This window comes from Magallana gigas, chromosome 9, assembly GCF_963853765.1.
Source record: "Magallana gigas chromosome 9, xbMagGiga1.1, whole genome shotgun sequence".
In the NCBI taxonomy this organism is placed as follows: Eukaryota; Metazoa; Mollusca; class Bivalvia; order Ostreida; family Ostreidae; genus Magallana; species Magallana gigas.
In genome coordinates, this window is record NC_088861.1 from 32,347,392 (window position 1) to 32,373,793 (window position 26,402).

The window sequence follows — 26,402 nt, forward strand, 5'->3', positions numbered from 1 at the left end:
TCATAAAATGTTGCGTATTTATATTTTGCGTTATTGCATTTTGCATCGCTGCAGTGCCCTAGCTATGTATTCTGGGTTGGAAACGAATCCACGCAGAACCTATGAATATAAACAAATAAATTAAGGCGCCATTCTTTTTACTCAACGAAGTATAGATATGCCTATGGAATTAGAAATCATCTTATTGATATTTGTGACTGCCATCTTACAGGTATAAACATGGTAAATCTCTACACATCCTCGCATAATCTCTCTTGATAATTGTATAGTCTAGACTTCTACGATAAACTCGATGCTGGGGGTTAATTTAGTGCGTTTTTATATATAATTAGGCAAAACCTTTGCTATTGACTATGAGAACGGTAACAAGTTTATTGTCCTCGACAGTAAATATTTATGAAGTTGATAAATGCTGTCGAGAAAAACAATACACGATATAACCTAAACGGCTGCTATCTGTAAACAAAAGATATAAACAAAAGGCCCATGGACCACATGGCTCACCTGAGAAAGAATGATGATACAATCAGCTTAATGGAGTCATAATACAAACTATGTGGATAATGTGGTATAATACTTGTAGATTCTGACAGCATAAATTGAAATTCATTTTCCCCCTGGATATTTTAATGTTTTGTATCATTAGTCCCTTTATTACTAGGATGATTTTATAGTCATATCACATTAATCATTGCAGTTCTCAAAAAGATCCTTAACAATTGTTTATATATGGGATGTTAACCTACATCAAATTCTGAACCCCCTGTGAGGCCCAAGAATCGTCCAGGGGGCAAAGTCTAAACCAATTTAAGAATCATATAGCTGAAAAATTTCGGAGAAGATTTTAAAGATTTATTCTATAATATTCCTATGTAAAATTTCTACCTCTAATGTGGCCCCACCATATCTGCGGCGGTCATGATTTTTACAACTTTGAATCTACTTTACCTACGGATGCTTCCACATAAGTTTCATCTTTCCTGGCTGGTCAATTTTTGAGAAGAAGATTTTTAAAGATTTACTCTATATATTCTTATGTGAAAAATCGACCCACCTTGTGGCCCCACCCTACTACCAGGGGTCATGATTTTCACAACTTTGATTCTACACTACCCGATATTGCTGCCATATAAGTTTCAGCTTTCCTGGCTGATCAGTTTCGTAGAAGAAGATTTTTAAATATTTACAGTAAAACACGGTTATAGCGAACACGCTTATAATGAATTAACGCTTACAGCGAACTGAATTTTATTCCCCAAGTCTCTATTTCATGTTGTAAACTTAACGGATATAACGAATTACGCTTATAACAAAGTTAAATTGGCCGTCATTGGGACTTCATTATAAGCGTGTTTTACTGTACTCTATATATTAGTATGTAAAAACTCGACCCCCAATTGTGGCCCCACCCTACCCCCGGTTGGTGTTCCCAACTTTGAATCTGTTCTACCTGAGAATGCTTCCATATAAGTCTCAGCTTTACTGGCCAAATGGTTCTTGAGAAGAAGATTATTGAAAATTTTCCATAATTTTAAATAATTCCTAATTATCTTCCTTTGAAAAAAGGTGTGGTCCTTAATTTTCACAACTTTGAATCACCTTCGCCTTAGGGTGCCTTGTCAAGTTTGGTTAAAATTAGATCAGTAGTTCTTGAAAAAAGTTTACGGACAGACAGACGACAGACGAAATGTGATCAGAAAAGCTCACTTAAGCTTTCAGCTCAGCTGAGCTGAAACGGAGTTCGATGTAGATTTTATGAGTCACTCCATAAAATCGACAAAAAGTGTCCCAAACTCAAGGAAATTTTAAAAGAATCCGTGTGCACCGAACTTGTAAGGACTTATTGTAATAAACAAGAGATGTTTGTGAAACACTTATGCCCCCCTCCCTTAGAAACACCCACAAAGAAAATGAACGTAAACTGCAAATAACTAGAATTTTTCTATGTCCAAGAGCCATAACTCTGTCGCAAATTGCTCTATCATACCCAAAATCAAGCTTGACCTAGCTATTATGTAGAAAAACCTGTATACCAAATTTCATATTAATATGTTCATCCTCTGCGAAGAAAATGAGCGGAGCGGAAACTGCAAATAACTGGAATTTTTCTACGTCCAAGGACCATAACTCTGTCGAAAATTTGCGACCGTACCCAATATTGAACTTGACCTAGATATTATCATGATAAACTTGTATACCAAATTTCATTCCGATATGTTCATCCTCTGCAAAGAAAATGAGCGGAAACTGCAAATAACTGGAATTTTTCTACGTCCAAGGGCCATAACTCTAACGAAAATTTCTCCATCGTACCCACTATCAAACTTGACCTAGATGTTATCATGATAAACCTGTATACCAAATTTCATATCAATATGTTCATCCTCTGCGAAGAAAATGAGCGGAAACTGCAAATAACTGGAATTTTTCTACGTCCAAGGGCCATAACTCTGTCGAAAATTTCTCGATCGTACCCAATATCGAACTTGACCTAGATATTATCATGATAAACCTGTATACCAAATTTCATTTCAATATGTTCATTCTCTGCAAAGAAAATGAGCGGAAACTGCAAATGACTGGAATTTTCTACGTCCAACGCCCATAACTCTGTCGAAAATTGCTCGATCGTACCCAATATCGAACTTGACTTAGATGTTATCATGATAAACCTGTATACCAAATTTCATATCAATATGTTCATCCTCTGTGAAGAAAATGAACGGAAACTGTTGGCGGACCGACACACCGACCGACAGACAGACAGACAGACAGCAGCAAAGCAATATGCCCTCCCTTCTTCAAAGGGGGGCATAATAATAAATGTAATTTGCTTAATGGCCGATGAGTAACCAAACATAAAAATATTTCGTAGGTGACGTATCAAAAGGCTCATCCAACAAAGACTTAGTATTTTCTTTAGAAAACAGATTGTGTTGGTTCTGACCTGTGTATATAAGTGTAAATCTATTCTGATTCATGAATGAAGACAAAATGAACATGAAAATATATTTTAAAAGAAATATACATCTATATAATACACATGAATTGAAAACGTTACGGTTGATATTTGAAATTTTGGATTGTTAGCACCAGCTATGAACTGAAAACAATGCACCAGCTGCTAAATGTAAGGTTTTGTGTTTGACTAAATGGATGGAAAGTCATGTAAAGACTGATATTTTTTTTTATGATACCCCCCCCCCCCCTCCCCCTCCCTTGATTCTCTGGACAAGTCTGATGTAAATACATGAACTTCGTTTCGATGGCAAAAAGTTAGTTACATGCACTATAGATTTATAGCGGGAGGTCAGTGTCTATTTGTGCATGAGAAAGTAGAATGGTTATACAGAAATCAAGGAAGGTTAATTACGGAATAAAATCAAAGCTTGGCAAAATGTGGAAGTCTGGACAAACGCGGATCCAGATTAAATAAAAAAAAATTATTATTCTAAATTGACAGGAAAGATGTGTGTTGAGAATTGAATAAGAGAGAAAAAGCCCAGATTTTAGGGTTTTTTTTTTTTTGGTTTTTTTTTTTTAAACTCAAATGGGTTTGCAGTTTGGATATTAGGTAATAACAAAAGCTAGCAAATTTTTTTTATTTGACAAAATAATTAATAGACCCTTAAAAAACCCAAAATCCAATAATATTAATTCTGTTCAAAATTCAAACGTAAATTAGAACGGATTAGTACGTTTTTGACGTTGGTGCATTGTGACGTGTCTTGTGACGTGCAAACCAGGTTATATAAATATATATTTATAGTTGCAAATATGTTTCCTTTTATGAATCTATAGAATAGCGAAAACGTTCGATTCTGTATGAACTTTTTCAGGACGTCACAATGATTACAGCACGCACTTATTGCTAGTCGCTTGGATTATTGTAAACATAAAATCTGGGTAAGTTTAGCAGTTCTGAACGATTTGTCTTTTATAAACGTAAGTATAATAAATAAACAGCAATGTAAAAAAGCTCACTGGGATATGAAGTTGGTTGGTACTTGATCAAATTTACTGAGAAGACCTTCGGGCTTCACAGGATTTGATCACATCACCAACCAACTTCATATCCCGGTGAACTTTTCAGATTGTTATTTATTTCTTAAATAACTAAATTTTTCTATCCAATTAAATGTCGTGTTACAACAATACTTTAATTATTTGACTATATATTGAATCATTAAGGAATCATTGAATGATTAAGGAATCATTTTTTGAATATTATGAGCTGATCAATACGATCGGGGCATAAACAAATGTACAACAGAAGGGTTTTATTGGATTAAATCTCGTCCCTATGATATTGATCATCTCATATCCCCCCCCCCCCCCAAAAAAAAAAAAAACCAAAAAAAAAAAACCTGATTCTCCATTCTTTAAAACATGTGGAAATTGGAAAAAGTAACGTGAAGAAAGTATTTACTAAAACACAGATTTATATTTTCAAAAATCGGAATTTCTATTACTGTACTAGAAATTCAAGAAAGGGCTTTGGATGCAAAACATAATGTTTCAAAAATTTTTGTGAACATTATTTTGCACCAACGCTAGTGCCCACACCCATAAATAAGAGAGCACATCAAGTTCCCTATATATTGGCAACTGATTGTAAAATTGTAATAATCCAATCTTTATGTATTTTATTTTCCTAGTGGAATCAATAGAATTTCAACAATGAAAAAACAAGTTGCTGTCCTTTAAAAAGGGACTACAATACGTGGACCATTTGCATGTGTTTCCAACGAAAACGTGAAAGCCTTAAGATTATCAGAGATTCCACCGACTCTAGCCCTCTGCTTTTAACCACTAAATTTGTACGTTGTATTACGTATACATGTCTGTATAACCCTGACTTTTTATCTCAGAATTTAAAGGGTTCATACTTCTAAAATAATTATGATCTATCTCTGAATGAAGTTTGCATCATGTCATGTATAGTATCAGGCATTCGGTGAATTCTACTATTTGCGCACACATTACGATTCGCACTACTTTGTTAACTATGCAGTGACAGCTTTGTGTAAATTAATCATATTTTGATGCATTTTTCTTGAGATTTAAACTTTTATACAGTGACATAATTATTCAATCATACTTAAATGCTTAAAAAAAATTTAATCGGGAAGTTCTCTTGCCTCGCATACTATAAAAGTAAAGTTAAGTTACATGTACATGTGTATTCGGAACACAACAAAACATTGCAAATTATGCTATTTGATGCATGTTGTACTTTCCGCATAACATTAACTTATTTCATAATACTGATAGTTCATATCACATGCCAATCATTTCTTTAAAAGGAATGCTTTGTTTCCGTACTGTTTACCGACAACTTTACAATAACAGCGCCTTTGAACTTATGGTGCATATGGCACGGAATCCCGATCCCGATTCAGATAAATGTGCGCTAGCCTGGTTCCCTGAGCTACCCATTACACACAGGAACCAGGCTAGCTGATGCGCAGGCTGAATTTTCCCCATAGCATCCGGTTTAACCTCGCTTATATATTTTCTGCGTGGACCTCAGGGTCCACGCAAAAAGTTTTAGAATTAAAACTTTTAAGTTATTAACTTTTAAAGTAATAATAAAATACCAGAAATTTTCATTTTAAATCAGCTTTAGCTTCTCGTATTTGGTCTTTGTTTTTTACTAGGTGACATTTCTCATTCAACATAGCTGCACGTTCTAGTTGTTGCAGAATTGTTTTATCAATTTAAACGAACAATCTATGCAAAAGGTCAAACCTTTCTTACCAAAACATACCCTTGCTCAAAAATGAGTGAAACAGATTGACTGGACTTGCTAAAAAGCATTTTTACTTTGATGATATATTATAAGTAAAATTTAAAAATAAAATTGCTGCGAGAAAAAGTGTGTGTATGAGTATGTGGTGTGTGTGTGACGTGCGTGTGTGTGTGTGTGTGTGGGGGGGGGGGGGGGGTCACTACGTGCTTGCATACACCACTAATGGTAGTGTAGAACAAACATGCCAGTAACACAGGAACAATGTATAACATCAGTTCTGTTGTACATTATATTCATTTTAAAATAAAGTGTAGAAAGGCTGACTCAACACCTTAATTGTGGCATATTTATTTTGACAATGACAGTATCTTACATTACATGGCTCTGGGGCCTAGCTAGGACTTTAAGGAAGTAAGATAAGGCGTTAATTATAATTATAATTTAAGGACATTGCTAGTTGATAGTCCTTTTCACCAGTTTGTGTTGATATTGGAAGTGAAAGGGGCATGGTCACGATTTTGATCAAATTCTATTTTTATGTTTTTATTATTTACAATGCTTTAAAATTGCATTTTGAATGATCAAACAAAAGTATGAGAGTCATTCGTAGGGGTATAAGCAAGATACAGGGCTCACAATTCTTTGTCATGTAAACAAGACTTGTGTCCTGTTTTTGTTTACATAGGTTTAATATACCAGTAAAAAATCTTTTTCCAGCCTATTTGTCTATCTTTTTATTTATTTTAAGCAGAGATAACAAAGTTCCTAACGTTCAACACAGTCGTTTTAGGTTTAAAACTGAAAATTTTACTTCATCGTTCAAAATGTAAACACACGCTTTGTTTACATAGCGAAGAATATTATGCTCTGTAACTCGCTTGTAACTCAACAAATAACACTAAAATTTCATTTGCCAATTTAAAATGTCTTTCCAAAGCATTGTAGGTATTACAATCGGAAAACAATTTTTTGATTAAAATCGTGACTATGCCCCTTTCAGGTTATTAGTATTATTTTAAGTTTTAGCTTCATCCCATTGTGTTTTACAACATTCATGTTGTTAATTTTGTATTTATTGCCACCCTGTAAATTCAAAATTTACAAAATGACAATAAACTCTATTGATACAATATTTAAACATCTATGAAAAGGCGTTGATGTACATGTAAATGCTTACACAATATACAAAGTCTTATAGAAAAAATGTACAGAGCAATATTAACATTATAATCAGCACTCGGGTCTCGGGCTGATATACAGCGACCTTCCCTGTGCTAAAATAACATGCGACATCTAATTATCAAACATTAATCTATTTATGACACGCTAATTGTTAGAGTTAGTAATTTTAGACCATCTTTTGGAGTGCATACACATGCAATATTATATGAATAGTGCCTGTTTCGGAGGGTAACAATTGAAATTGACACCCTGAGAAAATCATTGTCAACCGACGCAAAGCGGATGTTGACAATGATTTTCGAGGGATGTTAATTTAAACTGTTAACGTCCTAAATAGGCAATACCTATTTTATTATTCTTAATGGCTTAATTTTATAGAGAATTCTGCTGCCTTTATATAGAAATGAAGTGAATTCTACGGCAAACCGTACGCGCATATTTTACGCGCATGTAACACTATATAAATAAATTGACACCCCGAGAAAACCATTGTCAACCGACGCGAAGCGGAGGTTGACAATGGTTTTCGAGGGGTGTCAATTTCAACTGTTATCCTCCCAAACAGGCACTATTTATTTTGTTATCCTGAATGTCTTATTTTTTAAGAAAATTTTACTGCTTTAATATAGGAATAACGTGAATTCTACAGCGAACCGTACGCGCATAATTTTCGCGCATGTAACAATTTGTAATGTTACCCGTTGCTTAGTGCGTTGCTAACGAGGGTAATAGAACAGATTATGAACTGCGTCTTTACCAATCAGATTTCAGTATTTAACATGAAAGTATAATAAGAGTCAATGTTAGATAATTACTTTTTGAAGAAGTCAAATTTCAAATAACTTAAAACAGATTGACTGACATTTTACATCCCACATGTTTGTTTTAAGTTTAAATTGTAAAACTAAACGGACGTTTATCAATGATATATTTGTCTTGATCTTATTAAACAGACACTGGAAGCAAGCAGCTACTCATGCCCCATATCAAGAGCAACAGTGCAGGTTGTAGACGATTGTCCAGACACTGAAGATAAATGGAAGGAGGCTGCAGCTAGGAAGAACTGTGAAGCTTATGCCAGTCAATGTGATGAACCTGATAGGCTTTTGTACCACTGTGTTATCAACACAGATATTAGTCAGACATTGGAAGTGTGTGCATATGCACAAAACATTGTTTTAGGTAGTTTCATTTGAGTTTGGTTTAAAAAAGTCCACAATGAATAATTATGCTTCAAGAGATTGGGCTGGGTAGTGAAATGATTCTGACTATCTGAAAATGCCAAGAAATATATTTGATAATTGCAAATTCTATATTATACTATAAATATATTATATTATACTATAAATTATTGTTACTGTACATCAGTAAGTTAGATAAAACCAGCTTAACTGAAGGTTTCGACCGATCGATAAACGAGGCATGTATATTTCAGTTCTGTCAGTTTCTACAGAACTATGAATTAACACTCAATTTACATAAGGAATAGAAGGAATCATACGTGGTAGATGTAAATACATGTGTATAATGTTTTAAAAACGTGTAGTATACATGCAGAAATGAAACAGTTGTCTGCCTTTAAAGCAATATAATTAACTCAAGGTCTTAACAATAAGTCCTTAATTATTCAGTAATGAGATAATTACATCAGTGTATACATAATTTTCATGATGGAGTATTACTACTCACTGGAGTAGGGACCCATCCTAATCGATTTCAAATCTTAGAATGTATAACAACTTTTGTTAGATTTACATTATCAGATAACATGTAAAGGTCGATGAATGCCTTAATAGTCTTAACATCAAAATCCACTCTAATTCTCGCTCAACAAATTATAATTGAATTATTAAAAAAATGACTATTACATACATACGTGTATGATAATGATATTTATGATATTTATCTGTTGCAGGTCATTGTACAGAATACAGTAGCATTGGGAATTTGATTCAGCCCCATCTCGATACAAACTGTCTGTTGTTTACAGTTAAGCGATGTCCACAGTTTTATCGATCAGATGAAGCTTACAAATGTAATTGAATGTTACACGTATTTAAGAAATAAACATAAGGTTAAAAATTTCACCGTAATATGAACTTGGTTGGTTACGTGATCATATTTTGTGAAGCCTGTACCAACCAATTTCATATCCCGCTGAATTTTTTAACATAGCTGATTTTACTTATATTTACATCTGGAAAGGCAAATTGTTCAGAACTGCTAAAATTACCGAGAAAATATGTTTAAACTAACCCAATCGATAACCAATAAGTGCGCGCTATTATAATGCGTGACGTCACGAAAAATTCATGCAGAATTGAACGTTTTCGCTTTTTACAGTTTCATGTACAGTCCAGCTGCTACAACCTTTAATCTGATACATTCACGTGTAGATGCAAGGTGCACAGCTCAGGGTGGGGATTGAGGTCAGGGGTTTGTATTTTTGGTCCTGTGCACTTCACACATCTTAGACTTCTTAATCATGATCAGAAGTATTGTACCGACTTAGCGCTATTCATACTTAGATGAACAATTTCACTTTTATTGGAATAAAGGGTCAGGGCGCCTTTCATGGGAAATAAAAAAAGAAAAAGAAAAAAGGATTTGATGTTTTAAATGCCCGCATGAATCAAATTCACTGTAATATCCATTTCTTTTTAATTGTCATGTAAATCGTTTTGGTTTAAGTTTGTTAAAATAAAATCCAAAGGGTTGGGAAGGGTTCAGTGGTTCAGATTTCATTAAAGATAATTAAGATGAGGCTGTTTCAGATTTGTGTAGAGGGCTACTCAGAATGAAACAATATAAAGGGAATGGTAATGTGGCATAAATCTGTAAATTGAATTTAAAATTAATTTATACATAAAATATATCAATTAAATAAACACAAAAAGAGTTTTTTTGGATGTTATTCAGAAGTCTAAGGACAAGAAGATTGCAGAATTTGAAATATATTTAACAGTAAACTATTTTTTATAATAGGTAAAACAAAATGAAAATTGATGCTTTGAAATATTCTAATTCAATAGTTACGTCAGTGGGAATTATATATTCATAAAGGAATAGTTTGTATTGTATTAGATGTCTTCATGCACAGTTATGCATAGCAACCATGGTGAGCAGCATGTCTAAATATATATTTTTTAAAATTGTTTTTCCAGATCCAGGTTGTTATAATTTGACAAAGACTGCAAATTCTACAACTGAGATACCTGAAACTCTCTTGAGCACGTAAGTTACATGTATCATTATAAATTGAAGCATAAATGAACCTGTAAGCAATATATACAAGTTAAAATAATCCATGCATGAATTTGCACTATGTAGATTATCCTTCACAAGCATGTTAAAATGACATATGAGTGACATTCCTCTATAAAGTCATATATCTTTCATCACTTTATAACAATTGACTTATTAACACTGTGCAAAGTATATGCATGCTTTAGGTACATAATATGAATAATACCGGAAATTTGTAAAAATTAATCACAACTTATTTTAAAATGTTTGAAAGTGTACAGAGATAAATCAAACACATTCACTTTTTGCTTGATCGTGTCTGATCAATTCTATACCAATTTTCATAAAAAAAATCCTGTGACTATATAGATCTGATATAGATCCCTATTTAAGCAAATATGAGCTAAAATCCCACGCGAGCTTTTCATATACTGACGACTTTTTTGGCCAGCTTACAACAGATTCTCTGTTCGTCTTTCTGTCTGTCTGTTAACTTTAACAGTTTCAACTCTTTCTTCAGAACGAATAGACTATGCTCAACCAAACTTCTGTAAACGGGACTCAAGGTTTTAAAAACGGTGGGCAATACCCTCTCTCAAAGGAAGATGATTAAGATTTGTTATACTTTTTAAAAAAATCTTTACAAAAATCCTTGGGTTAGAAAAGCTAAAACTAGGACTTGAAACCTAGAAGCAGCCCCTGGTAGGGTAGATTCACATTTCTTTCATTCATGATTGTTTGGGGTAGGGAGGAGCCACAATATGCAGAGGGGTGAACATTTTACATCATAATGTATAGAGAGGAATCTTTAAAATTTTCACTAAAGATAAATTTACTAAAAAAAAATGTAACTTGTATGAAGCCACCTTAACTAATGTATATTAAAGTTTGCTCAAATCAAGAGCAACACGAGTAGGACCACAATATGTGGGGGGGGGGGGGGGGGGGGTCAAAACTTTGCTATTAAGTAATATGTAGAGAAAACCCTTGAGACTTATTCTTCTCAAAACCAGTGTACCAGGAAAACTATAACTTGTGCAGGAGCACCATCAGGAAATGTAGATAAAGCTTTGTTGAAATCAAGATACCTATGGATAGGGCTGGGCGAAAACATTGGGTCGAACTTTTATATTTTAACATATAAAGGAAATCTTCTCAAACACCATTTGACAAGCTAAGCTAAATCTTGTATTGAAGCATTCTCAGAGAAATAATGATCCTTAGGGTTGAGTAGGAACGCAATAGAGGGTGGGTAGGGAAGGTTTAACATAGGAGTGTAGGAATAAAACGAGGAAAATTTGTTCCAGACATTTCCCAAACTACCATTATAGAGAAAAGAGCAGGGTCAAGTTAGGGTGTTGCACTGTTAAATAAGAATGATGTGAAATAATATTTTAAAATCATCTTCTCAAAAACTGAATAACTACAGTACCGGTCAGACCCTACTGTGTATTTACTCTTGGTTTACTAGAGCAGGCCCAAAGTAAACCCCAAGTAAACCCTGATCAAAGGCAGACCCTTGAGACAGATGCTACATATGTATTTGTCATATACAAGGGGGGGGGATTAGGGGCAGTAAGATAATTAGATAAAAGATGGGTCAGCTTCATATCTCAATGTTTAAGAGTATCCCAAAAGCAGTCTGCGAGTGAACCCAAAATAAACTCTGAGTGGACACACATTTCAAAAGAAACCCAGAGTAAACCCAAGTAAACCCGAGGTTTCGTTGGGGGCTTACTCTGGTGTTTGGTTGGGTCTAATTGGTACTGTAATTTAAAAGTGGCTTCACGTTTAGCACCAAAAATGAAGATTGTTACTATTTTAGAAATATACTCTACTAATTACTCAAAATACGAGGGTTGTCCCAAAATAGCGTAGACAAGTGGCGGTATTCAGTTAATCGAAGACAAAGGAAGATGAAATTTGTGCCACAAAGGGTTCAAGAAATTTGCATTCAAATAATGTTTTAAAATCAATTATTGTTTGAGATTAAATTAGTGAAATGAAAGCATGCTAGATCAGAAATTCGACGTGCGGCCCAATGTCAAAACCAAAAATTTAAAATCAACACAATGAAATGAAAATTGCGAGGAAAAGTACTTTTCGAATGAAAAAATTCAAATAAACATACATTGGTATTTGATAATAATTCTTTTATTTACTCAAAAAATGTTTTGGCTTTAACAAAACTTTTAAATATTTTATAGCGCGTTTTGTGACAAGTTGAAAAGTTAACTCGTAATAAAATGACGATGTCAGCGTGTAAGGCGGCGCAGCAGTAACTGATTTTGTAAAGACCATGAAATAAATCCTTAGCGGCTTTGGAAGGAAATGAAATTAACAAAATCGATAATAAGTAGTTAAACAGCATTGAAAATATTTGAACCAGTATGATGACAATAAGTGGAAAAAAGAAACTCCAAACGATATCAATGGGCGTCAAAATGCTGAACGACACATTTCGGCAAGACGGACGTTAGACAACAAGTAATACAGGGCAAGTTTGAAGCCGACAGATCGTTCGTACTAAGAATATATTAATAAAAAAAAACTAGAAATATATGTTGAATGTGCACTCAGGTTACTTGTTCAAAAATAATAATATTTTTTCTAAGACTTTTTCGGAAATAAAACGTAAATGTTATCATAAACGATGTGGAGGGTCTAGCAAAAACGTAAAACTGGAAATGTTCGACGTCGCTCATGGCGCCGCCTGACAAAACGTGTTGTTACTAATTATTCATTTTCTCGAGAAATAAATAAAGTACAGATTTGAATTTTTCAGTATTGTTTGCCAATGGGTCATTGAAGAAAACATAGAAGTCTAATGAAATTGCAGTGAACAGCTTATAAATTATGTGTCCTGTCTACACTATTTTGGGACAACCCTCGTACATTTATTTAAGTTTGATACCTTATGTGTTCAGAGTAATGGCTATCGTGTACAGCTCAGGTTAACAATGTAAACCCTAATCCTTATGTTGTTTAGGTCATCTGAGTCACTTATGTTCTTTATTGTCTTTATACATCGTCCTACATCGTTTATGGATAATTTAACATTTTGAGCTTAAAATCACAAAATCAATCGCTGCCCTTTTTGGTTTAAAGCATTTCTAGCATTAGACAATTGTAAATTGTCAAATGAATAACTTACCAACCACTGAGGCTTCATGAACATGCCTGAATATGCAAATTGGCCCTTTGATAAATATATTTTTCTCTAATCCCACATATGTGGAACAAATTCTAAATGCAAGGTTATAATGACAATGAAACCCTTTATCAAAACTGTGAAGTTCATTGTCTCATTGTCAGTGATTCAGACCATTTGTTGGGATCAATATAACCACTGGGTGAATATATATTATGAATCTTAGAAACAATCTTCTCCACTCTAATCTGAGTAACGAAAAGCTAATTGTTTGGTTTATGAATTGCTGATCAAACATTGTAAACTTCACGGTCCCTAAGTCAGTGGTTCAGGCCTTAAAGCTGGACAAATAGAAATTGTTCTTCTCTACTCCCATATACTATCAAGAAGAAATAAATGCATAATTATGATGTCTATAAAGCCATCTACCTACATTGTAAAACTCATGGTCCCATGGATTGAGTTCAAGTTTAAAGGATCAGCCAATAAAGCGATATCTTGATCATGTATTAAAGCTTTAAATTTCCACAGTAGTAGTAGATAAATTAACTGCATGATTATGATTTTCACGATGCCTTTTACATGTACCTATATTGTGAAATCAAACCTATTGTGAAAGACTCCTCTTTGATTAAAACTTTTCTCAAGTCTTAAAGAGAGGAAAGTAGGTATTCCAGGTAACGCTGACAATTTTCTTCAAGCCAGCGGTGATCGCAAATCTCGCTCTCTTGGCCGACGCCGTTGACTTGTTTGATGCTGCTCAGCATTTAATGTTTGAATATAGTTGACAATCTGTAAAATTCATAGCAACTGATTCAAAAGCTCAGGTCCTAAGGCTTGGCAGTGTTGTCAACAGGTTTAAATGTATTTAATCTTAAAAATATTCTTCTATACTTCCGCAGCAGGAAAAGATAAACATTAAGCCTTCTATCTATCTCATTTTTGAAATTCATTACCTATAGGCCAGGAGTTCACGCCCTTGGGTAGGGTAAATGACTAAATAGAAAATGGAAATAACCTATTGCTAAGAATTTATAATGTTTTAAAACACGAAATGTTCTATATGATTGCCTTAACACAAACAAGGAAGTTGATTTATGCATGCATTTGCTCCTCTAACTTGGTCAGATTAACTTGTCAAATTGTATTGCCACTTTGCTATACAGAACCCGCTTATAAAAGTAATGCCAAATGTACGTTGGCTGAATGCAAAATTACAATTGTTTAACATAATACTTATAATTCAATAATGAAAGGGAGCATGAAAATACACATGGAAAATTAAAGCTTTTCAATTTTTTAAATAATTGCTGAAAAAAATTCAAATTTATTATGCAAAATTTTCAAATGCATGCCTAAAACATCCTTAAGTAAAAGATGACCATGACGTTTGCTATCCCTGTAGAGTGCATGCTTTGCTTTAAGCAAAATGCGTTATGAATTCCGATTTCTTATATAACATAAAACAAACAAGAGGCCCAGGGGTCACATCGCTCACCTGAGCAACAATTGCAAAATTAGCATTACAGTATCAAAATATTTTGACAACTAAGTACAGTAGATCTTGCTAAAAAAATTGAAAATCTGCCAATTTTTATCCACCTCTTTTTTGGTAAATACCAAGCCCCTTTTGTTGTTGTACCTGTAAGAAGATTTTTCTCTATTCCTATATACAGCCCCCCCATTTCGTGGCCCCACTTTTCTCTAGGGAATCATGGTTTCATCAAACTTAAATCTGCATAACCTGTGCTTTCACACTAAGTACTGAGTTTAGGACCGAAAACTTTCCAAGAATAATTTTAAAGATTTTATCTATATATTCCTATGTAAAAATTCAAACCGCCATCACGGCCCCGCCCTACCACTAGGGACTGTGATTTTGCAAGCTTGAATTTACACTACCCAAGGATGCCTCTTCACAAATTAAAGCTTTTCTGGCCAAATAGTCTTTTAAAAAAAAGATGTTTAAAGATTTTTTCTATATATTCCTATGTAAAAATTCACACCCCATTGTGGCCTCACTATTATTTAAACAAGCTTGAATCTATACGATCTGGTGGTGCTTCAACTCAAATTTAGGCGTTCCTGGCCTAATAGTTTTGAGAAAAAGATTTTCTCTCTATATAAAAATTAAACTTGAATCTACACTACCTGAGGACGCTTCCATTTTAATTTGTGCTTTCCTGGCCTAATAGTTTATGAGAAGATTTTAAAAGATTTTCTCTATATATTCCTATGTAAAACTTGATCCCCCTATTGTGGCCCCTCACTACCCAGAGGATCCTTGATTTGAACAAAATTTAATCTACACTACCTGAGAATGCTTCCATTTTAATTTTAGCTTTTCTGGCCTGATAGATTTTGAGAAGAAGAGTTTTAAAGATTTTCTCTATATATTCCTATGTAAAACTTGATCCCCCTATTGTGGCCCCACCCTACCCCCAGGGACTATGATTTGAACAAACTTGAATCTACACTACCCGATAATGCTTCCATTTAAATGTGAGCTTTCCAGGCCTAATTGTTTCTGAGAAGAAGATTTTTAAAGATTTTCTCTATATATTCCTATGTAAAACTTGATCTTCCAATTGTGGCCCCACCCTACCCCCAGGGACTATGATTTGAACAAACTTGAATCTACACTACCTGAGAATGCTTCCATTTTAATTTTAGCTTTTCTGGCCTGATAGATTTTGAGAAGAAGAGTTTTAAAGATTTTCTCTATATATTCCTATGTAAAACTTGACCCCCCTATTGTGGCCCCTCCCTACCCCCGGGGACCATGATATGAACAAACTTGAATCTACACTACCTGAGAATGAATCTACACAAGTTTAAGCTTTTCAGGCCTAATAGTTTTTGAGAAGAAGATTTTTGAAAAATACCAACACATTTTCAATAATTCTAAATCATCTCCCCTTTAAAAAGGGCGTGGCCCTTCATTTAAACAATCGTGAATCCCCTTCACCTATTGGTGCTTTGTGCCAAATTTGGTGAAATCAGCCCAGTGGTTCTTGAGAAGAAGATGGAAATGTGAAAAGTTTACAACGACGATGACAACGCCGACGACGACGACAACGACGACGACGACGACAGACAACGGACAAATTGTAATCAGAAAAGCTCATATAATATATTGTCTCTTAATCTTGAAAAAAAACGTGCATTTACCTTTCTAGATTCAAAAATGAAGATAGGATTGGGACCCCTCTTGGGCTAATAATTCCAATTATCATCATATCTGTCTTGATTTGTGCGAGTCTACTGATTTACTTCAGGCACAAAAGAAACAAAAATAAAGGTGATTTTAAGAAATGTCAATTTTAACTTTTAAAGACTCGGAAAATACTTAAGATTAAAATTTTACCAAAATATTTCCAAATAAACATTTACTTTTTATTTATCAGTTTCATTAAGTAGTATTTTACTATTATTTTTTTTTAATTATGTGTTGTGGAGATCTTGACAATTCAATTGGTTAAATAACCTAGACATTATTTAAATCATGAATTTTATACTTGTTATTGACATATCGACGCATGGTTAACGTGTATTATTGTTACTCTCAAATTGTCATGTTGTGGATTTTGAATCACCTTTTCCATATGTTTGTCTTTCTATACTCTGTTCAATTGATATAATCTAGACACACATAAAAAAAACTAATGCATCAGTTGCTTATGTCATCTTTTAATGCAAGCGTTTATGGACCAGCTACAATGTATCGTAACAAACTTGCAGAGATCCCCATTTGCTACAAATTTGCTGTAGACTCTCTATAACTTTGATAAAATAATGCGTCGCCTGAAAAGCTGTAAAATTTATATATCCTTGCTGTGTTAACATATGCGCACTTAACGTTACACATTTTGTTTGAATAACTTTTAGTTTGCACTTTTTACTTGTATTGATCATTATTTAATCGTATATGATCACGTTAACGTTTATAGTGACATTAAAACAGATTTTCAGTGGATGATTGAGAATTGAAGTAGTACAAAATGAAATAGCATTTGTTTCTAATTTGAATTTGATATATTTTGATATTAAGCGCTATCTAACCAATGCAAGCATTTGTATTTGGCTGCACAGCAAAGAAATAGAGGATTTATTTTTAGCGCTTTGTTTTTTTTTTGGTACTAGACAAACATTTTTATGTTAATATCCACTTACAAAATTTAGTCACTCGCTGACGATTTGGCGACTTGAAAGGACTTGCCAGCCTTTAATTCACAAAATGCATAAATGCACATCAAAAGAGTTCGGCTTTCAGTACCTCAGTTGTTTGCTTAAACTTAAGTTTTCTATTAAAATGTTACTTAACATTTATGATTTAACAAAATGTTAGAATATTTTCCTTGTTCAGATAAAGACAAGATGTAATAAATCTTAAGCTAGTAACTAACATTACTTCATTGTGTTAATAATTCTTTTGTTTACTTTGATTTGAAAGATGAAATTCCAGTAAAAGCAAGGGCTGAAAAAATTTCACCGAATGGAATGGACCAAGAAAAAGGTTAAATATATGTATCAAAAATCTATTTTATGTTCTTTTTGTTAACCATATTGTCATCACAAAGGTTACCCTATCAACCGATTTGTTGTTTTTTTGTTGTTTTTTACTCCAATGCGTAATGATGTATGGAATATTCATGAAGTACAAAGCAATTTAGTGACTATACGTGATCAGACCACTATGTACATGTAAATCTTTGATTCTTACATAATTATAAATATTGCGGAAAAATAATAATAAATAAAAACCCGATGGTTCAAGTTAGCTTGTATGATCACTTAAATTTTGTCCGTCAGTATGTCTGTATGTACATTTAAGGTCTTCTTTTAGTAACTTCGATTTTACAAATTGTTATAAAACCATTTAAACATGGATCCTTAAGTTGCTACAAATGTAACTCATTGATGCAACTACTATTGAAATAAGCTATTTAAGGGTTGAACATGTATTTCATTATAGGAATCACTTTTAATTCCCTTTTAAAATACAACCATTTTTTAAAACTATTTGTTTTTGAAGAAAATAGTAATAAATTATAAATAAAACTTTTAAATCACTATTAAAGCACAGGTAGAAAGAAACAAAAATGCATGTCACCTTAATTTGTTTGCAAACGATTTTTGAATAAAAAATTAAAAGGATTCATATAAAGTACACGATCTATGCATTGATATAGACTCGCGTTTTTTACAATAAAGTATGACAACTAAGATTGTGAAACGAATGTAAGAATTTTCACTGCTGAGCAAGAGAAAAAAATGTTTCTCGCAAATTTACATGTACATACGGAATATTTTTTTAAAGATTTCATGATTTCTTAAAACACACACACACACACACACACACACACACACACACACACACACACACACACACACACACACACACACATATGAAATATTTCTTGCATTCAAAAATCGCTGCAAACAACAGCTTTTGATTCTTTTGAAATGTTGTTCAATAATGAGTAAAAAGTAATATTTATAACGTTAATAATAACCCCTAACTCATAATAATTAATAAGTTATAATAAAATAATAAATAGTTTTCAATTCTCAAGAACTACATCATTTTATAACACAATGTACTAGTTTCATATACCTTATATTAGTTTTTTCAATATTCGAGGAAAGATTAATTTTGAATTTATATTGCTTTAATCAGTTAACGTTAAACCAGCTGCTAACATTGGTTTTAAATAAGTAAATAAACTGCATTCATTATCAGCATCAAATATGTGAGTATTTATCATTTTTTATAAGACATGTGATTTCATATGTATATTGAAGATATTGATCCTTACAAAAATGAGAGTGAAAGTCTTCAACTGAAAGAAACATACACAGAAGAAGGTAAGATATGGACCATTTAGTAAAATAAAATCTAGGTTATGGCATCCATGAATCATGCCAAAGGCACAAAGAAACCCCGAAAATAACAAACAAGAACTGAGAAAGAAACAACACTAAATCTTGAGATTCTTTGGTTAATAACAACTGTATTCATAACCTCATAGTCAATGCAACTTATTTAAAGTTGAATCTAACAATTTAAAATTGCCATAATGTTAGATAAATATGATAACATCGTGTGTTTTTTTTTTGAAAATTCACTAGCGACGTATTTGTAATGTACGTACTTTTGAAGACTAAACATGAATCATAAACATAGTATCAGGAGTATGGCATATTTTCTGATATATACATTACCAATTAATCGGTAAATCGGGAATAATTAATAAGGCAATAGCAATGTGTGTTTTAGATTTCTAGTTTCGTATATATAGAAACTCGATCCCTTGGACTCAATGTCTCGTAACATCACAGTTTGAGAAAGTTGATAGCAAGTTTATTCAACTATTTGGTATAGAGCATGGCAACTTAGAAGTGTGGGTTGTACAGCATGAGCTTATTTCGTGTACTTTTAATGCATCAGGTTATTTGTGAATATCTTGGTTTTATCAGTTAAAATAGAGAAGTTAAAATTGTTACTTAGGGACTTCTTCACAACATTTGTTTTTCATTTGTTATTGGTTTCATTATCGATACATATATTTAATAATATAATGTATGTTTTATTTAAATTCTATAGATGATGCTCCAGAAATAAATGAAACAGAAATAATCTTAACAATGAAAACAGCTAAGGAATGATCCTAGCTATTGATGAGAGGTACAGCAACCCCTTGCTACTTTTCAGTGGATCCAATGCGAAGATGAACAAAGAATCTGAATATTTTAGATCTTTCATTAACAAATATTTTAAAAGGTTGCGGAATACTACTACCAAATAATTCAAACTTACACGTAAAAATGAACATTTGGGTATTGTGTACATCATTTTCTGTCCCGACCATACGAGTTTAACTTGCGGTTTACTTTACGTGCATTGCTGTGTTGAAAATAAGCCTAATTCTTTAATGGTGTATATATGAAACAAGTGAAAAGCTGTCAATGTGACAGCAAACCCGGTTTTCTTTTATGTGAACTGTATCCACAATCCATGTCAACCATGAATTGATAAACACTACCTACCGTATCCAGTGAAATGGAGAACCCTATATGTATAATTGATCTGCAAAAGAACAACATCTTATCTTGAAAACTTTATGAGGAGTTATCCGTACTATAGGGGTACCCTATATGCAATATTTTGCTAAAAATGACTAAGTTCAACAGTTGGTATTTTATTTATAAATTACCAGAAATCAAAATCCTAGCAATATGCACACCTCCAATATAGGTACAATTGATCTGCAAAAGAACAACTTCCTATCTTGAAAACTGCAGAAGGAGTTATTCGTACAATAAGGGTACCCTTTTGGCAGCCGTCCGCCCACCTGCCCGCCATTTTCACCATTTTAATAACCGGATTGGAAACCAGGTTTAAAAAAAGACTAAAGTTTTGTTCACTTAACTTTATTTTTGTAAATAGGTATGAATTGTAGCACCTGCTAATGTTGCATTTCGTAAATGTTATATTGTGCATATAATAACATGTTCATGCTTTTAGTTATATTCATTTGTTTCTTGTTTTTATTTTCACCTCTTTATACTTTTGTGGTTAAATTTCATGTACATTCATTTACTAAAATAAAACAAAATAATCTTCACATATCTGACTTACATGTTGGATTTTTCAAATTTATTCATTGAGTGTCTAAGTTTAGAGTTGGAATTTTTAACTTTAAAGGGGAATTTTTAACCTTTAAGTTGGAATTACCAGCTCTAGTTTTGTATTTTCTAATTTTAAAATTGGATTTTCCAGCTTTTTAATTTTTACTGATTTCCTGTAAATAAAACAAGTGGTCAATTGCAGGTAAACAGTGCATTAAACTCACAGCTGTATTCGTCTAAACTAGAAGTTTTCACATAAATAAGATTAAACCGTATACATGTATAGTATCAGACATCATAAAAAAGAAAATAATGAAAAACAACGTTTGTTTAATGGGTGATACCCCAATGAACCCCAATGATACCTCAATGAACCCCAATGATACCCCAATGAACCCCAATGATACCCCAATGAACTTTGAAATACCCAAATGATACTAAGTATGTTCATAATTGATACACTTAATGAATTTTATGTAACAACATGTTACACAAATGAAATTTCAACTACGTGCCGTTTTTTCACCGATAGGGCCATATCTTGTAATGGGAAATGATTAGAATATTTTAAGCTAAAATTTGACTCAAAGATTGTGACCTATAATTATGTCCTGATGTGAGCTTTGGTCATTTGTGCTAGTTCAACATAACTTTAAGAAAAAAAAGACGTATCGATTCTTTTCCATTAGAGAAAGACTTCAGTTTTGATATTTTCATTTGTGACCTTGCTCGCAGTACCTCAAGTTTCGTAAAAAAAAACACCAAACATGATCAAAGTACGTTGTATAGATGTATTAAATTATACAAAACATATCCCCAATATTAATAACACAAGGCACCTTTAACGTGTCGGGTCTAATGTATAGATACTAAGCCAGTAAATTGAATAAATAGAGCACTGAAAATGGTTAACAACGCGGATTTTCACAATTTCAATTTTTCGTGTCGCTAGCCATTTTTAGTGCTTTATATACGAGCGGACCCATATACGAGGGTTTTTCAGTAATTATTGAGACATGTTCTCTTATTCGTTTAGGAACAAAGATTAACCCTTGAAATTTCACAAAAATCGAAATAAGGATAAAGTTTATTGATGTGAAAAGTTTTCTGTCTACGGCATGATAAGATCATCCCTAGTTAGCTGTTCAACGTGCCTTGGACCAGTGACCCGGCGCAAGTTCTGCAAATTTTTCGCAACGTCATTTTAACGCTTCTCATTGCTCCTGTGTTTTAAACACCTTACAAACGAACAGAAAGAAGACTTGTTCTTTATTTCTCATCTTTTGTTTTCATTTCAAGATGTCATCATTTACATTTTCTCTCATTCTTGAATTTTTGTGGAAAAAATTTCGGGTTATTTTTAAACAAAAGTCAAATTACTGTAAATGTCTCCTTCAGTCATTTTGTACATACATGCAATTATTTTAGAACTGTTGACAAAGGTTATCGTGTAAAAATGCTTGATATTTAGTCCCTTTGTTTTAATTCTATTAAAACCATCAGGAAAAAAAATATATGACGAACTGAAGCTCTCTATCCCTTGTCATCGTATAGTTTTTGTTTAAAGCCTGTCTCACACAGAACACACGGCTTATACGGTTGGCCACCCGTGTAAACCGTACATACAACCGAACCAACCGTGGCCTTATCCGACTTACACTCGGGCCATTCGAGTGTATCCGTGAAAGCCGTGTATGATTTTTTAAACTTTTAAAAAACTGGCACGGGTGCCATGTCCGTGTATGATCATATTAGCGATCGTACAAGACCGTGTGAGACCGTACAAGACCGTATATACAACCGCACATGAATCTCCATTCCACGAGTGAGCTCAACCGGGTCAATATCGTATATAAATCGCATGGAATCGTGTGAAACCGTTCCCAAGTCCTACAATCAACACCCGGATTAACACTCGAATGTCACACGATCACCGTACGATTCACACGAGTGTACACACGGTTTTATACGACCAATACGGTTTCATACGATTGCCATACGACCAATACGGTTCAAGTACGAATTATACATGGTCAAGTACGACCAGACACGGCCTCTACGTCTGTACAAAGCTCGTGTATGATCATACAGCACTCGAACACAACAGAAAACACAACTACCTGCTGACACCTTAAAACAACAGAGTACTTGCTACGTAATGCCTTCAAAGAAGAAGAAGGTCCCCAAAAGAATCCCCACCATGGAAGATTCTCCAAGAGAGAATACAAAAAGGGCCACCAAGGCCCTCCGACCACTTCAACCTGTTGACCCTGTCGACCCTGATGAGCTGAAGGACCCACTGACACTACCTGACGAGATACCCAAAGATGCAGACCTGGCCAAAATAATCTCAATGTCTATCAGTCTTATCATGATTTCTAATTCCCTTATTCTGTCATCTGCCATTTTTATAACTTCTCTGTTGAAAATTCGAAAATATATGAAGCCAAGCCACCAAAACGAGTCAATTTATATCAAAACATACACAACTGTGTGATAATTCGAGCATAACTCGAACAAAAGTCGGTGGGACCGTATGTAAACCCTGTAAATGTCCAGTTAATCGAGTAAAAGTCGTGTTTAATTGTACTAGGCCGTAACAGACCGTACTAGACCGTACTTGGAACCGTACAACAATCGTATGAAAATCGTTTGCAAATCGTGTTCAAACCGTGACAAACCTTGCTTGACCGAGTATATCCGTGCTTTGTTCGTACATACTCGTGCTACATTCGAGTCTAAATCGTACCAACTCATCCCCAGGCACGGTTGGAGCTCAATACTCGTACCAGTCAACCCGTGTATAACCGAGTATACCGTATTGGAACCGTGTGCCCAACCATGTTCTGTGTGAGACAGGCTTAAGCAATTGCTTGGCCTTAAAAGGTCTTCTTCTGATATTTCAACCAGTTTGAAGTATATTCGCTGCGCCGCCTTGACGTCAAAATTCAATGTAAAGTCGTCAGATTTCTATTGCTTGGTAAATATATTTGTACCATATTCCTATTTCAACTCAAACATCAGTGAAACTTGGTCAAAAGGTAGTCGCAAAAATTGTAAAATAACATATATTATTTGATTTCTTATAACATTAACTGTAGGTGTACGGTCACTTAGAAAGGGGATGTTCAAGTTTTTAATCTTCAAATCCTGGATCCGCCCGGCCATGGAAGTTGACGTCGACTTTTAAGGTCAAGATATTAATATAGTAAATGATTCCCGAGAATCTTTTTTGGTGCTGGAACCATTATGACGTCATAATTGATTTGAGGAATCTTTTCCCGGATTTTACGGCTTTAAAGTAATTATGTAGAAAATAAAATTTTGACATTCAATATTAAATCACGGGAAAAGTAATCCCGGTACCTATATTCAATTTGACATCATTTTAAAGAGGAGGTCAAGAGCTCGTTCAATGCCGTTTTTGGAGAGACTGTAGGCATTCTATATATAAATGGACAAAACTCCTAGATATGTTGCTTTTATCCTTCATACTTCATAGAAAATGGTTGTTTAAAACAAGATGTTTATTGCGCTTACCAAAAATCTAAGCCCCGGTACACCCTATGAAACAAAGATATTGTTATGAAGCATCATTAAAAGAATTTATATCTTGAATTTCATGAACCTGTAGGCACCTTTCATTTACTAGATCTTGACCTTAAAAAAATTTTACGACATGCAGTCGGAGATCGGAGTTGAACGTCGCATACCGAACTGTACGTCATAATAGCCAATGCTTAGTGGAAAGGGGTGCGTAATAACAATTGAAGATTGTCGGTGGGGTGTGTATAAATTTTCATGAACGCGGATGTTTAAGGCGAGCTAACAATTGGACTGATACTTTTGATCAAGCAAATCTGATGCAAATAAACACGCATACGCTAGCGTTTAATAATTTCATTTTTATACCATTACAGACATCGTCCCAATTCAAGAGTTTCTGATCCGCTCCGCTATAATTGATTGCGCCCATGAGAAAAGGGTGCTTATGGCATTTTTCCACATTTTTAGATTTTTACAAAATTGAATTAAACACATCTCAAAGTTGTCAAATCTAAAATTTTATGGCTATACGCTAATTCTTAGTAGAGTTTTTTCCCATTTAGAGTGATGCTATTTCATAAGGAAAATCACGACGTCGTGTTTCACATACGCAACGTCAACAGTTTTCAAAGTAAAGGTTATCGATCATTACTGTGAATTAGTCATTTAATAAACGTAAAATACAGCACTTTGTTATCAGAATCTTATCACATTGTTGCATATAGTTATATGCTTGCATCTATGTTATTCATTTATTTTAAAAACAAAGGTTTGTTTTTATTGTTTTTTTAAAATCATAAATACCCCGGTAAAATGTTTCTACTGACAGCGTAGTTGTCTGCCAGTGAAAAGCGATTTTTCAAAAAGAAAAGAAAAAAAGAAACGGCGGTTGTTTAGTTTCAGTTTCTTTTGGGATATCAACGAGAAACCATTAAGTGGAGTAATCTATGTGAACGTATTTCATTTACATAAACACTGTCGTTTCCATATAAACAATGAATAGCTAAAACAGAATAGTCGCTTTTGTTCCTTTAAATAAACAACATATACGATTTTCGTGACATTATTAAATATGTCATCTTTTAAACTTGAACTTTGAAAACAATATCAGAAGTCCCGTATCATACAATTGTGTTTATTCATGATCCATTGTACAATTATACATGTAGTAGCAGCATTGAACTATTCTTCTGAAGTTTTAGAAATTATTTTAGAAGTAACTAGACTTTAACCTGTGCATTCACATATAAACACAATTAAAAAGTAGTTAATCTACCACTGCCGGGACCATGCCCTTTACACCACCCTTTCTGTTCAAAAGATTTTTCCATTCGACCTAATGCAGAATTTATGGAAAAGAGTGCCCTTTCCCTGGATCGGATGGTATTCACCCCCTTCCAATACTGATAAATTTCACATAATACAAAATGGTTTTGTGTGTATGTGGAATATTTTTACTTTCGATTCGATCACTTCTAGACACATTTTTAAAGCGCTAAGCATAGCTGCAGCGCTTTTTTGTCGCCAGATTTCTAAACATACTTTCACTTTCGTTTTCGCGTTTCCTATATACCGCCACCTACTGGCGGATGCTGGAGAAGTCGTATCATGGAGAAGTGGTACTCTGGAAATATCATAACTATGCAGTAGGGAGAACTTAATTATCTTCAAGTTATCCTGCATGCAGATGCATTTGTTCTACCAGTATTAAATTAAAAAAACAAATGATCTCGATTCCCTGAAATTGCTAGAAGTTTAATATCAAGCATTTTTAAACATGTTTTAAGGCAGATTGTTATATTGTAAATTGTAAATTTTGACTTTACAGTCAAATGGATAAATCATTCTATGCTTCAAAATAAAGATACACTTACATTTATTGCGAAATGCTTT

At 33.7% G+C, this 26,402-nt stretch overlaps 1 protein-coding gene across 2 annotated transcripts; it reads left to right on the top strand.

Annotated features, from left to right (window-relative positions):
• The first annotated feature begins 92 nt into the window (after window positions 1-92).
• Window positions 93-20,972, top strand: LOC136271695 (uncharacterized). Of its 2 annotated transcripts, none has more exons than XM_066072120.1 (8): window positions 93-211; window positions 7,888-8,116; window positions 8,850-8,969; window positions 10,099-10,168; window positions 16,511-16,632; window positions 17,785-17,847; window positions 19,137-19,199; window positions 19,939-20,972. In XM_066072120.1, exons 1-8 carry the CDS (start codon window positions 158-160, stop codon window positions 19,998-20,000), a joined length of 783 nt encoding a protein of 260 aa, XP_065928192.1. In that variant the 5' UTR covers window positions 93-157; the 3' UTR covers window positions 20,001-20,972. The 2 variants fall into 2 exon arrangements, with proteins under 2 accessions (XP_065928192.1, XP_065928193.1); XM_066072121.1 differs by having other exon boundaries at window positions 20,047-20,972.
• The last annotated feature ends 5,430 nt before the right edge of the window (window positions 20,973-26,402 follow it).